The sequence below is a fragment of the Dasypus novemcinctus genome, chromosome 13 (genome assembly GCF_030445035.2).
Source record: "Dasypus novemcinctus isolate mDasNov1 chromosome 13, mDasNov1.1.hap2, whole genome shotgun sequence".
Classification (NCBI taxonomy): Eukaryota; Metazoa; Chordata; class Mammalia; order Cingulata; family Dasypodidae; genus Dasypus; species Dasypus novemcinctus.
The window spans coordinates 48,213,831-48,229,943 of NC_080685.1; the positions used below are offsets into that span (position 1 = coordinate 48,213,831).

The 16,113-nt window shown below is 32.0% G+C and overlaps 1 protein-coding gene across 5 annotated transcripts in view; it reads right to left on the minus strand.

Annotated features, from left to right (window-relative positions):
* Positions 1 to 16,113, minus strand: part of KIFAP3 (kinesin associated protein 3) — a 232,873-nt gene that overhangs the window by 16,987 nt on the left and 199,773 nt on the right. For all 5 annotated transcript variants that reach the window (XR_011645490.1, XM_058310103.2, XM_058310104.2 and 2 more), the window contains one exon: positions 13,439 to 13,538. Coding sequence is in view for 4 of the 5 variants with exons in the window: in XM_058310103.2 (XP_058166086.1) it covers positions 13,439 to 13,538 (100 nt within the window). In the remaining variant the exon portion in view is untranslated. The remainder of the gene's footprint in view (positions 1 to 13,438; positions 13,539 to 16,113) is intronic.

Below are 16,113 nucleotides of genomic sequence, written 5' to 3' on the forward strand. Positions count from 1 at the left end.
TTATTAATTAAATAAACATCTATTGAGAATTTACAGTGTGCCAGTCACTGTGGATACAACTTTGAATAAGACCAACAAAGTCCTTGCCTTTTTAGAGACTATATTCTTTTGGAAGGAGGCAGATAAATAAGTGAACCAAAAAACAAATAGTGTGGTGCTATAATAGATAGTAACTGTAGGATGAGGGAGAAGAGATAGCACTTAGATAGTTTGGTCAGAAAAAGATTCTGAGGTAGTGATATTTGAACTCAGACTTGAAAGATAGAAGCCAGTAATGTAGCGCCAGGTAAAGAATGTTCAAGTTAAGTACAAAGGCTCTGATGAGAGAAAGGACTTAATTTGTATTTGAAAAACATAAAGGAGACCCGAGTGAGCGGAATTAAGAAGGAATTGGGAAATCTGTAGGAAAAGAGACTGGAGAAGTAGATAAAAATTGGGTAATTCAGGGCCTTAAATAGGCCATGGTAAAACTATTTAAGGCAGGTGGAAGAAAATCTGATTTATACTTTTAAAAGATCACTATGGTTACATGATAAAAACAAACAAAAAAATCACAGATTACAAGGTAAGGCAAATGTAGAAGTAGGGAAATACTTTAGGAGCTATTTAAGTGGTTCAGGCAACAGAAAATGATGGTGATATTCAATGAGATGGAAGACTGGGAGAACAATCTCTGTGTCTGATTTCTCAAAAGTTTGATTTCTCACACTCAAACGCAAACGGTATGAAAATTTTATTAAACATTCAGTTGGACAGGATTCAAATAGGGAGGGGGTAAATCTGGTGCTCAGGTAAAAATATAATCCTTTAGATATTACTTAAAACCATGGGATCTGGAAGAAATCCTCTAGGTTGTGAGTGTAGTTAGAGAAGAAGGCTCCCAGACAGGTAGAGAACAGGCTCAAATCACTGAATTAACTAAAATTCAAAGGTGAAGAAGAGGAGAAATAGCTAGCAAATAAGAATGGGAAGAAATGGAAGACTGAGGAAGAAAATCAGAAAAATGGGGTGTTTCAGAGCTGTGAGAAGGGAATTTCAAGAAGCAGGGCCTTGGGAAGTGGATTTGGCTCAACTGATAGAGTGTCCGCCTTTCACATGGGAGGTCCAGGGTTCAAACCCAGGGCCTCCTGACCTGTATGGTGAACTGGCCCACACGCAGTGCTGATGCGCGCAAGGTGTGTGCCCTGTAAGGAGAGCCACCCTGAACAAAAAAAGTACAGCTGGCCCAGGAGTGGTGCTGCACATACGGAGAGCTGACACAGCAAGATGACACAACAAAAAAGAGACAGATTCCCAGTGCGATCTACAAGAATACAAACGGACACAGAAGAACACACAATGAATATACATAGAAAGCAGACAACTGAGGGGTGGGGAGAGAGAAAAAAAATCTTAAAAAAAAAAAAAAGCAGGGCCTGGACAACTGTGTCAAACAGTACTGAGAGTTAAAAATGAGAAAGGCATATGGAGATCACTGGTGGTTTTGACAAGAATGGACAAGTGAATGGGAGTTTGGGAGTGAACTTAATTTGATAGGAGTTTAAATTGGAGATTTCTGATTATATGCTGACAGAAATCATCCAATAGAGGGGGAAAGAGTAATGACTTGAAAAAAATTCCTTGAGAAGGCAAGGGATGGGGTCCAAAACACAAGTGGACTGAATGGACTTTGAAAAAAGGACACTTCTTTAATTGTAACAGAAGGGAAGAAAGAAAAGGTGGAAAAAAATAAGAGTAGTTTATAGACTGAGTGTTTGATAACCTTGGGCAAACTGCTTAACTCTACAATTTTCAGTTTTCTCAATAATGATTTCTGTCCTGAGCTGTTGTGAAGGTTAAATTAGATGTAATAAATTGCAAATAACATACTGCCTATTACTCAGTTAACATATTTTAATAAATGCCATTATCAGTCAACAGATCTCAGATTGTGTTCAGATTTGAAACCATTTAGAGAATAACATTTCAAATAATAAAATTAGAATGGAGATTATAAGTCTGCATGATACTGAATCCTGCATTATTTTTAATTACTTTCTAGTAATTTCATTTAAAACTGGATTGGAGTGTTTCTGTCCCAGAAACAAACTCTTTCAAGCAGCTTTACTTAAGATTTTTTTTTTTAAGAACAAGAACAACTTAAAAAATTAATGTTTATTTTGTACAGAAATTTTCTGTGGACTTTCAAGTTCAAAATTCTGGATGGATTTGGACTAATGACCTGACACCGATTTAAAATTGAAAAAAAAAAGAAACAAACTATGGAACAGGCTACCAGATATTCAGAGGCATAAATACTATTTTAGCCTCTATCGCTTTTTTCTCCACATGTAAACTATGATATCACAATTAATTAGACATAGAAAGGCTTATTTGAAAACACAATAATTCTAAGAATACAGGCTACAAATTTGAAGTTCAACATTTCTACAGTATACCTAATACTTTCCAAAAGGCTTATTAGTGTTGTACCTCTTTCTATCTTTTAAAATTTTCAAACCATTTCACTTTCTTACCCTTCTTTCTTCTTGGGAGGGGGGGGAAGTCTAGGAGATTGGATTTTACAGTCCTCATTTAGAAAAAATCTTTTGAGTTCTCAATACTCTTTAGTTACTGTTTTCATGGCAGTTATCTAAATCAATGGAAAGGTATTATTCCAATATTTTGATTTTTACAAAATAGAAATTATTTATTCTGTGAAATAAAATAAATGGCCATAATTGCAAGTGACTTCAATGGTGAGAAAACAGAAACTGATTTACTTTATATATTTAAAATTACATAAGCAAAAATGATATATAAACACATAACACAAAATATATATTATTAATGGCTGTCATCTAAAGTGGACTTCTGAGGGTGAATTTCTTGACATAGGAATTTCTTGAGGTAAGAAGTTGCTAAGTTCCAATTGCCAACAACAAAATAAGGCATTATAAAAGCAAGATAAATGGTGTAGGTGAAAATAAATTTAACATATATTAATTGTATGAAATAATGTCTCAACAAAGAAGTTTCACTTTAGAACAAAAGATTTTACTGTACTTCATTGTATATATGCATCTATTAAAAATGTATACTACTCAGGTGTTTAAATGTGATTTTGAAATTCCACTGAATTATTCAACAGATATTTGTAATTTTTCACTATGTATAAGAATCCATTTGATAAAAATGATGGTCAGTGGATATTTAAAACAAGGTTGTTTTTACTTTAAGAATACCTCTTATAATGTAGAGATCAAGTTTTTTAAAAAACATCTTTGGATGTCCTTTAAATACTGTGGTATATTCTCTGTAAACAAAAGTGAAAAATAATGTTCTGACTTATCAAGTAAATTCATTAAGTGCAAATTTATGTTGAAACTGAACATATAATATAATCCCAAACCGGTTATTTTGAGGAGAAAGGTATGGTCTTTTAAAAGCATTAAAATAGACCCAGTTTGAATCTTAATGATAATATACATGCACATGCACAACTCCCACCTCACCCCACCGCACACACACAGACACACACACATAGACACACACACCCATTTTCTCAGTTTATTAACATTCTAAATCTTCCAGGTTTGGCCTTGTAACCACTTAACTTGATAAAGTAAGTCACTTAAAAAGGAAGAAAACTCAATAAAATGAATTACAAAGGCAACAAGATTAAACTGATTGCACTGTTTTCATACATTGTAGTTTAAATTCTGCAAATAAGCAGTTGGCTGTGGGTTGGCATTTAACAGCATGTGATCAGTAAGTTGGAGGAAATTTTATTCTCATTAACTGTTGCAGATTTACTGCAGTGAAAAAGAACTATGTAACCCGAGATGTGACAGTACAGAAAGATCAAAGCCATGGGTTGGAAACTAAATAAACCCTCTGGCTACTTCCTGCAAGGAAAATTCACTTTGGCAATGTAAAACAGAGCCCAGTTAAAAACTACTCTCAGTTTTATGAGCTGTCATAGCAGCTCAAGTGGTTTGGATTGGCTGAGTTTAAAACACTGTATTTCCTTGTGTTTTTTTTTTTTTTTTGTCTTAGATAATTCTGTAAGCAGTTTCATAGTTTTTTAAAAAAGTAAAACAACAACAAAATAAAACTTTTTTTTTTGGTTGAAACTGAGAAGGTAACCAATAAACTCATTAAAGGAGGCAGTCTTCATTTGTACTTTCCTTTTTCATTTACTACACTTTAATATTTTAGTTTTAGATTTATTTAGCAATATACATTTGTTTTAATAATTCATCTGCATTTTGTATAATTTCTATTCAAAATAGGTGCAAATCAGTTTATAGAGTTCATATGGGTTATATCTGAGGCATGAACTATTTTTTAACAGTACATCTGGCAGGATGATGGGCAATATGAAGAATATGGGGATTAATTAATATTACTTTTTAAATACTTATATGCTTTAAGTTTTAGCTGTTTCTTTAAAAATATTTGAGTTTTTAGTTTAACACTTCTAATATAAGAAATATTTAATAATTGTTCATAAATATTTAAATCACATTTAATCAACCTTAAATTAGAAAATATCCCTGAGTTTAGGAGTTAGCTACCTAATATTATTAAATACAAGCTTAAAGAAAATAAAAGATGGCATGCTCTACTTCTCTTTTCAATGTGGTATTAACCCCACTGCATACAATTTAGTTACTCTCATTAGAATATGAATAAGCAAGCTTTATATTAGTAATTTGTATCTTATTCTTTTAAAATAGATCTCATAATTTTTTTTTGAAAATAAGAACATTTTATAGATTTAATAAGTCGAAGAGTCATATTCGCTTAAGGACTTTCTATTGTCTCTCCATTTAAATTTACAACTAATTTTTATATATCTGGACAACCAACAGATGCTATTAATACATGTGAAAAATGTATGAACTTTAACATTAGATAATCAATTTTAATTGGTGGTGATATAATTAATTTACCAATCATAACAGAATTAATTCTGTCATTTCTTCAAGTACAAAGCTATACCATAATTGATGTATTACATTTTAAAGGAATCAGTTATATCCATATTACTTTTTATTTATTGATTCAGTAATGCGGAACTTCTTATCCTTAATGAAAGTCCTATTAAAGTGACAAATCTGTTTTTTCTTGGGAGTATGTTTGGACTAACTTACAACAAATGCGCATGTCTACAAAAACTTCGTTGAGATCACCAGATTGAAAATTAGCAAAAACTTGATGAAGGCAGTTCTGTCACCAACTTCTCTTCCTTCTAAATTTCCAGAGGAAACTTAATCACTTAAAACATTTTTCTAAGTCAGGAGAATAATTTCTACAGGATATAACATCTTCCAAAATTTCTAGCATTCTAAATCTTGATTTTTGGCTCATATTCCTATATTTCAGTGAAGTTTACAATTTGCTAATGCTGATATGTGATAATCTAATAAAATCTAACCTTAAAGGTTATGGGCCCAATTTACTAGTAAAACCTAATTCAATTCTCCTTGGGAAATACAAATCAATTGTGCCTAAGCAATGGAACTGAATTTCCTTGCATTTTAAAGGCTAGAAAGAAGAGGTCTCTATAAAAAGGCTAAACAAGTAAGACAAATGAGACATATATAATAAACCCATGAGGATTCACTTACAGGCATAAAACAGTATTATCAAGCATTTAAAAAATCAGATTGGTTAACTAGCTAAATAAAATAATTTTGATGAGACAAACAACCCTTCTGGACTGAGATTATTCCACTCATTTTATCCCTATTTTTTTTTTTTACACAGCTGGATTTAATTTGTAGAGAACTTAGTGAACTGACTACTTGAAAGAATTTAACTGTAGGGATACAACTACTTAATGTGTTAATAACTTTTAGCAATTGTCTCTAAGCAAATCTGAGGCACTAATTTACAGGAAACCATGTCAAACATTAGAACAAAATAGATAATATGTTGTGTTGCACAACAAAACTTACATATCTTACTCTGAATTTTAATGTTTGCTCTAAAACGTGTAAAGCGCAGTTCACTGATGGACTGATATATTTTCTTGTTATTTGGAGGCAGTATGGTGGAACAGTAAGGGTGCTGGCTCTTACTGAGCTTAAAGGCTTCACTATTTATTAGCTACCTTGGTTTTGGGCTATATTCAAAATCGCTGAGCTCCTTAATATTATTAAATCCAAACTTAAAGAAAATAAAAGATGGCATGCTCTACTTCTCTTTTCTTTGGAGAGGGTAGTGAGATCTCTGAGCCTTAATTTTGACATTTGTTAAAATAGGGAGAGTACTACTCTGTCTTAGCTAGCTCACATAACTTGCTGATGATCAAATGAGATATATGAAGATATATTCATAAACTGATAAAATGCTAAATAAATTTGAGTTATTTCCTTTTGTTTACTTAGATTTTAAACTAAAATAAGCCTTAAACATTTTATTCTTTGAAACTTTTAGGAATATTCTACTTTCTTAAATAAAAAAGTAACTGACAGAATCGCTATCAGAGTATTCAGAATGAAGAATAAAATTTGTTGTAAGGATTACTTTAGAGTAAGAGCTTCTTATTATAAAAACATTTATTTGCCTTGGTTTGATTTCCTCATCAGAACTATTACATAGCTATTGGTACTCTTGTTCTCCTGTTTTCACCATTGCAAACATATAAGAGTAAAAAGACCACTTAGGTACAATTTTTACCTCTCATATGGTATTATTCCTTTTGAATTATTTTATTCATTTCAAAAAATTTTACCATACATTTCTGCTTGGTTAATAATGATTAAGGTGGGAAGAATGTAAAATTATTTCTGCTGGTCATGTATTTATACCTTGGTATAACATTTATCAATGGAATTGAAATACATGTTTATATATTCTAAAAATAATCTTATTTGGATAACTGAATATAAGAAAAGTACACAAGATCTGGATATTTTAGATCAACTCATTCTTAGAACAACTTTTTAAAGTAAACAGGATAATGTCTTGTTATTCAACCCCACTGTTCTTCTGAATGTATTTTAATCACAGTTTAACAAAATTCTATTTAAACTGAGAAGCAACTGTTGCAAATATCCCAGCGCAGATACAGCTAAGAACAAGTATTAGGGGTCTGTGAAAATATACATGTCAAGAATCAAGAGTAGTAAAATGTATAAAAGTGCACTGCATATACAAGGCATTTATCGAGTTTTTGTTTTTTTAATATTATTTATTGTTTAACAATAGGCTTATTTCAAAATGAAAATATATTTCCACATCAAGAGTAAATCAAATATATCATCATAGTTTTATAATACATGCAAATGCATATAAATGGAATGACCAAATATTCTTAACAGTATTGTGTACTCTCAATTATTATAATTACAGATGTGGCAGTGGTGTACCCAATTTTATGCTATTCAAACATCATAGGTGAATAACATTTTTATATAAAAAGAATTAACAATAAGGAAGCAAGTTAAAAACTTTGTGGTCAAACTTTAAGAGAGCGAAAAATTTTATGTAAGATGAATAAATACTGTTAAATGTAGCTATATTTTTAACCTATTTTGACCAGCAAATATTGGGTTTACTTAAAATTAAACACTGTATAATATAATCTAATATGTGGACAAAAGGAGATATGGAAAATTATTCACAATTAGATAACTGTACCTTAGTATATGAGTATATTTTCTTTGATACACACAAATTTCTTTATTCAGTCTTCATCTCTACCTCATAAGGATATATTTTTAGAAGTAAAGTTATTGAGTTAAATAAAAGAAGTGAACAAATTAAGAGTCCAGTTCTCTATTTCCAAATGTCTCTCACAAAGGTTTCATCAATTTAAATTCCCATCAGAGGTGTTTCAGAGTATCTCTTTGTTCCTATATATAAGTATTAGCATTAAAATACTGTAGGCAATTGATAGGTAAAAATGTTATCAGGTTGCTTTATTATGTAACCATTAAGTCTCAAAAAACTACTAAAATCAGGAGGTAAAGGAGCCAAGAAGCAGGTTCTCCCTGAGAAAAAGTCATAGGAAAAGAAATCTATAAATAACAAAAAGGCGATGATCATTTTTGATAAAAGTTTAATCACACACTAAATACAGTAGTATTCTAGTTAATGATTATCTTTTAAGATTTCATAAGTATTTATCAATAATTTAGTCCTTACAATCTTGCTGAGCAAATGAGCAACTGGTCTCAATATCCAAGGAAAAGTTTCTGGGAGGTTCTTTCCACGTTCTTTTGATTTTTATACTTTCTATACTACTGCTGTAATAATGAAAGTTGCTAAAATTTAAATTATTAGAACAAAATTGAAGAGGTTAGAGTTTCATTTATCAATTAAAATTGATAAGGGACTAATCAATGAAGGGAATTTGTAGGCATACTTACATTCCTCTCCATATAAAGGAATTTCTTGCTTGGTCAAATGAAGAGTTGTAATCAGGAAAACAATTTTAGTTCTCCTTTGACTAGATGCTTTCAAGAAACTCACAATATGTAGTTCCACTAATGATTTGTAGTTTTATACATACCACATGATGACTCTTAGGCAGAGAATATGTAATTTTGAGGTTGCGTGATCAAGTGAAAAAACTGAGTAAACTAAATAGCTAGGTATAATTAAGGTGGCCTTATAGCTAAGGAATTAGTCTAATTTTTACATGTAGAGTTTTAGTCTTAGGAAAAATCATACATTAAAGAATTTGGACAAAAGATTATTTCTTATATTTTAAGGAAATTTACAAGTTCTCTTCGATACTATTTCTAAATGTACACTATCATTATAACTGATTTAATATTTGAAAATAACTAAATCAGACAGAACAGAATAAAAGACACATATAATACATATAATGAACAAAAAGTTAATACTCAAGTACTTTAGAAGGGAAAAAAAGGCTATAACACACACACAGAAAATAAAGTGTCAGAATCAGATGGCTCAGAAAATGTACGCACTGAGTTCATCTTTGACCCCAGTGAAGTGGTCAGTAAATGACACTCCCGTGCCAACCACAAAGAACTCCAGGCTCTCTGAAAAATATTTTTCAAAGCCCCAAGGAAACCTAAGCAGTCTCTGCAATTTTTTTTCCAGTTTATGAAAATTGGATTACTATAAAAGAAAAATGGACCATTTTTACTGCAACAAAAACTGATTTGTGAAAGCTGGGAGCAGTTTAAAAATACTCTTAACATGAGGTTCTTGTTAGTCTTGAAAAGTAAGAGTTATAATAAAAAAAAAAAACAGTCCAAAAATATGGTGTGGATACATGGTATAAAAGGGGGAAAAGTCAGTCTTGCTCCTATTATTTTTAATTAGCTTCAATAGCAAGTAACACTTCACTTTCTAACACCAGTTCAGGTTTTGGGAGGGGAAGATTTACATCTGACGTTCTGGGATTGGCAACTCCATAGCTGGTGCCTTGGAGCCCTAATGCATTTTGCATTAGCTCTAAATGTCGGCAAACCCTGGCGCCAAGAGGTTTAAAACGATAGTGACATATGTCTAAAACCAGGATTCCCTGTCCAACTGCCAGTATCTATTTTATCAAACATCCAGTCTCCCTGTAGAATGGGATAGATGAGTTTAACAGTTTTCACTGTTTCCAATTAAACTGCCTTGATATATTATAAAAAAAAAAATTCAGATTAAGAAGGAACCCCTGACTTAGATTTTAAGAAAATCCCAAATTGAACATTTTCAAACAGTTTGTATCTGGCTTAGTTTCTCTATTTTAACAGACTGTCCTATTAATAAACTATGTCTTTTTTGGAAGAAAGTGAAGAATTTTTCTGTGGGCAATTAAAAAATATTCTTCATATAAATCAGAAATTTATTCTTTACCCTGCAGGGAACTGGGATCTCTATTTCACAAGAATCTACTCAAATTGAAATGTAAGAAAACAACAAAGACCAAAAAGCCGTGAGTACTGGCTGAAGGGTATGCCCCTTGGCACTGTCACATTTTGTTTCATATTTCATCCCATGCCATTGGCACTCAAATAATTTTAAAAAATGGTAATGGTAAAAATTCACATTTTATACATTAATCTTTCATTATTCTTCCTTCAGATAACTTGACAGTACATATTTATCAAAGACATATGATAAAGAGGCAGGAAAGGAATTTGTAAGTCATCTGGACAATTCCATTGATTTAAAAAAAAACAAACCCACAAAACACCAAATGGATAACATTTCTTCTTTTTAAAGGCATCTAAAGAATATTCTATCAGCTTTTTCAACATTTAAAATTCAGTCAAGACATTTTTTTCATAGTTAAGTCAAATTCTTCATTTCTAAGTCTGATTATTCTCATCTTCATAGCAGAGATGAAAAGAGAAGTTTCACAATTTGTTTGATGAACTTGCATTTCTTAGAAAATATTCCTATTTTGCTTAAAATCAGCTAAAATGAAAAAATTCAGAGTTGTGAGGCAATGTTATCTGAGCTAATTAGCTCTGAATTTACTTATTGGATATCAGAAGCTGAAAGGTAGTTTCTAGTTTAAAGTTTCACATCTGGGACATTACGCAGCAAAATTAACATACCCAAATATCTAAATAATTATGCAGAAATTTAAAATACTTAAATATTTGCAAAAATTTAAAATATGCTAGAATTAATATCTATGGTAACTATCAAAAAAGCCTAGAAATCCTATTAAAAGAAGAACCAACAAAAAATGATTTAATAAAAGAAAAAGTAAATGATCCCAGGGAAGGTCAATAAAAAAGAATGTGGAAAAGAACAACTATGAGTCTTTGGATGCTGTCTGTATCTTTGCTGGTATCATTTAGAGTCTCTTTTCATTTGCTCTACCACCTCCAAAAAATTGAGGAAATTCATTGTAAATTATTTCTGCTTGAAATAAAAGAGAAAAGATACAGTGATGTGATTTAAGGCCTGAAAAATTAAAAAAGACAAGAGATGAAAGATGACTTTCTCAGGGGAAGTTCTTTTTAAAGGGCAAACAATTCCCAAATCAAAATGATTATAATAAGTATATCACTCTTGATTTGAAAAATAAGTCTACAGCAAGTTTCATTACCTTTAGACCAACATTATTGTAACATTTCTTTAGCAAAGTAAAAGAAGGTATTTAAATATTTTTACCCTTGAAAAATAATTTAAGGTACATAAATAAAGGATTTTTCTAAAGGCGTTTTTAAAAAGTTAACAGGAGAACTGTGGAATAAAATCCCACATAACTTAGTCACTGTGTACAGCTGTCTTTTAAAACATTTTTATGGTTTTCTAAAATGATCAATTTTGAAAGCCAGCAATAAGAAATTTTGACTTGATGAGCTCAAGATCATTTAATCTGTATATTCAATTTTGCAAAAATTTTTAATTTCTAAAAAATCACATGTATATATAAAAAAATTAAAAGAAAGTCTTTCCCAAATACATAATGCATGATTAGTTAACAGGTGCCCTTCTTTAGATTAACAATATCTGCATAAGATACAAAAATAATGGTTTGCTAATAGTGAAACATAAATAGCCTATTAACTAATCTTATAAATACTATCAGCAAAATTCTTAGATATAAATATTTTAGCATCACATACCCAAATTGTTTCTTTTCTAGTTTCAGAAAACATTTGTGCAGTGAATTGTCATGTGTAGTACACTAGTTACAATGATTAAACAGAGGCTCTATTTAAATAATTATAGCTAATATAGCCAAATGCATCAGAAGTAATCAAAAGCCATATGCTTTTAAGTATTTAGGCATGTTTAGCTTGTATTTCCTAAGGGTTACCATGACAATCCAGTATACAGATGAAACCTAGGTTTTAAAGTGCTATTATTTATTTAAACTCCACTACAGAACACTAAACTACATGTAAGGAGCATTATATATATATATATATATATTCACATTTTATATAATACTCCCATGATTTTCCACCATGCTCTTAAAGTTTTGGTCAGAATCATCAATGAGTTGTGAAATCAAATTATTGGGTTGTAATCTGCGTTTATAAAAAAATGAAACCGAATAGAATAAAGAAGAACATACTAAAGTACATTACAGGTAGTAAGAGAAAATACTTTAGGGAATTTTTGTTTTATGTGTACATGTCTGTACATGTATGTATACAAACATGTAAATTAGGTTGCAATATAAAGGGCATTTCTTAATATGGATTGTGGCACAAATATCTCAAAAGTCACAATAATATACTATATCTCCTTTCAAATGAGGCAGCATATTGTACTAGAAAGAACATAAGTTTTGGAGACATATAAGCCTGAGTGCAAATTCTTGTTCTGTCTTCCTACCTGTGTGAGTTGGTTACTTAAATTTAAATTTTTAGAGCCTTGATTTCTTCACCTGTTAAATGGTTTCAGTGATGTCTGCTATAAAATGTTGCTGTTCAAGTGAAAATAGGATGAATATTTGTAAAATAGATTGAACACTACAGATAATCAGTGGTTGCAATTGTTATAACATGTTGTGACCCATAATAGCTATTCACCTCCTCTTGTGGCAGTACTGAAATTCTAAAATTTTAGCTAGGCCCATGGCCATCCAAAATATAGACTGCATTGGTCAGGGTTTGCCAGGAAAGCAGAACTATTACAACAAGGAACTTATTATAGGGACAATTATAAAATTGTCATAAAAAAAAAAAAAAAAAAAGGAGTTGTAACTATTACAATTGTATTCTTTCATTTTAAAAATACATCAACACACATTCCCCCCAAAAAAAGTCATGCTAACTAAACATAAAATTTTAGAAGAGGAAATTAAATCAATAATTTAAATAAAAACTTCAATGTCTAAAGGGAAATTAAAATTTTATTTATTCATTGGACTAGATTAATGTGAAATTTCAAGAGTCAGCCTGAATGAAACCATTACACCTCTAGGAATGATATGGAGGGGGAAATATTGTTTGTACTTTCTGGCAAAACTTTAAAAAATCTATGACATCAGTAAAGAAGCTGGATAGCTGCTCAGCAGGAACTTTACTGTAATTATAGAACAATTATAGCATGTCAGATTTTTTTCCCTTAAATATTTTAATTCAATGCCATCTAGGGGGGAAAAGTCTTTAATCAAAGCACTAAGGCTTTTAAAAAATGATGTCTGGATTATTAAAATACATGCCTTGTATTCTCATTTTCTATTATACTTTATTGATTTTGGAAAGCACAGGAAATAATATATGTTTATTAATTTGGCAAAAGTACTGTCTATTCCAATAAACAGCCCATAGTTTCCAGGGTAAGGTAGTGTGTGTGTGTGTGTGTGTATATATACATATATATATATCCCTCAGATCTGTGATTTGTTTTTAACATAGAAAATAGGATTTCATAAGTAAAAGTCAAATAAACCTATTTTTTAAAAGACTGAGGAAAACAGAAGAAATTTTGGCTTTTCAAAAGAGAAAGTATATTTCTCTCCCAAAACTATACATTACATTTTTCTTAGAAAACTGCTTACCTGCCAGGAAATGAATGCTGTCCCACTACATCTCCATTTTGAAGGTGATAATCGCTGAAGAAATCTGGACTAATGGCTCCTTCAGAGGCAATTAACCCGTCTAGGAAGAAGATAAGTAGTAAACAGTGAAACACATTTGTGGGAATGAAAAGGAAACTAACCTAGCAAGCAATACAACAGAAAATTACCTAGATTTTTAATTTGGAAAGAAAAATGTTAACATAATATGCTATTCTTTCTGAGTATGAAGAGAAGACCATACATACTTAAATGTTCTATTTCACATTAGTTCAGTACAAAAATTCAACAACCATTTATTTATCTGCTATGTGCTAGGTACTATGCTAGGACCAGAAATGAATAAGATAGTCTCTGCATTCAAGAAGCTTATAATCTTGTGGTGAAGAAAGACACAGAAAAAGATAAGGGGCTGAGGTGAGGGAGTAAGGATGGTATAGGCTAAGGAAAAAGCAAGAGTAATCATAGCATGGTATCAGTAAACAAGTGACATTTTAGTATGACCTATGTTTTATACCAAGAGTGCTTCGTTTATATAGCTTGATTTAGGGAATCCAGTATTTCCAATAAGTTAATTTCTGAATAAGCACTGTTTGACATAAATGCCAAACCTTAAAACTCACACACAAACACTTAGGTTAGAAATCTTTGTAAAAGTATATTTTACATTCCCTGTGTTCTTAAAAGAGTATACACAATTTAACCACTTCTTTATGAATTCAATCTTCATTATAATCATCAATTATTATAGTCACACTCTAGGGTCATTAGATATATTTGACTACTCATGCTGAATGGCTCTTTACTATGCAGCTTTTGAGTCTTATTTGCTTATAAAATACTTTTTTTTGTAAATTTAAGTCTTTGCTATAACTTTTAATTAATTATTTATTTATTTTTAGGTGTCAGGGCCGGGGACAGAACCCAGGACCTCCCATGTGGGAAGCAGGCACTCAACCTCTTGAGTCACATTTGCCCCCTATCACTTTTTTTTTAATCCCCCCTTGTGGCTTTTTTTTTTTTTAAGATTTATTTATTTATTTATTTCTCTCCCCTTCCCCTCCCCCTACCCTGGTTGTCTGTTCTCTGTGTTCACTTGCTGCATCTTCTTCTTTGTCCGCTTCTGTTGTTGTCAGCGGCACAGGAATCTGTGTTTCTTTTTGTTGCATCATTTTGCTGTGCCAGCTCTCCGTGTGTGCGGCACCATTCCTGGGCAGGCTGCACTTTCTTTCGCACTGGGCAGCTCTCCTTAGGGGGCGCATTCCTTGTGCATGGGGCTCCCCTACATGGGGGACACCCCTGCATGGCATGGCACTCCTTGCGCACATCAGCACTGCGCATGGGCCAGTTCCACACGGGTCAAGGAGGCCCAGGGTTTGAACCACGGACCTCCCATGTGGTAGACGGACACCCTAACCACTGGGCCAAGTCCGCTGCCTCCTTGTGGCTTTTTGATTGCTGTTTGATCTCTGTGTCCATTCACTGTATGTTCTTCTGTGTCTGAATTTATTTATCTTATTTCCCCTCTCCCTTTGTGGTTTGCTTGCTGTCTGCTCTCTGTCCATTCGCTGCATGCTCTTCTGTGTTTTTTTTGCTTGTCTCCCTTTTTTTGTTGCATCAACCTTGCTGAGTCAGCTCTCTGTGGTGCTTGTGGGCTGGGGGCGCTCCACGGAGTCTGTGGGCAGTGGCTCTCCACAGCATGCAGGCAAGCCTGCCTTCACAAGGAGGCCCTGGGACGTGAAATGTAGATGGGAGCCCAAATGATTGACCCACAACCGCTTCTCTCCCTATCACTTTTAATTGATTTTAGAGTGGTATCACTCTCTCATTTTGTCCAAAGGAAGAATCTAAATGCCAATTTTTTATTGAATTACACATAAGGTAAGAATAAAAAGGATCTGAGGGGAATAGCTCTAAGTGATGGTTTTGGGCTGTCCCATATATGAAGTGAATACATTTTTGGATGTGGTTTTTGTAATAACTATTTGGATAGCTCTGAGCCATTTTAAACTTCCCTTTTCTGAAAGAATGCTTATTGCTGAATAACATCTAGATAAATGTTGGCTAGGTCAACTTATCACACTGCTTATAAATTTGGCACACAGTATGCTAATTGCTCAGTTACCACATGATCATCTTACATAGATCACATGTATAATAACATTATGCTAGGTCCTGTAGGAAATATAAAAAATTACAAACCATAATCTCTGTTTTCACAAATTTTAACTTAAGTGAAAGAATGTAAGACAAACATTAATATGCAATTAAATAATACAGTTCATTAAAAATAATATGCAACAGGAATGGATATATGTACCAAATTGGTGGTAGAGTCAGTAAAGGTTACGGAGGGATTACTGTGTTCTATGGGGGTTTGAAAATGTCTACTTGGGGAGGTGGATTCTTGAAAGGTAGGATTCAAACAATGAATCTGTTTGGGGGAAAAGGGTATTAAAAATTGAGGAAATGGTACAAGTAATAATGTTGACAAATGTATAAGCAAGTTGATTTCTATTTCCATAACACTCCCTGCACTACTCATTTGTTATATATATACTTTTGTTACATATCACATATTAATGGCTTATAATATTATATAATTGTTGAATTGTTAATGATTATCTCAGGTATTTGTCTTATTTCTTCACTAAATT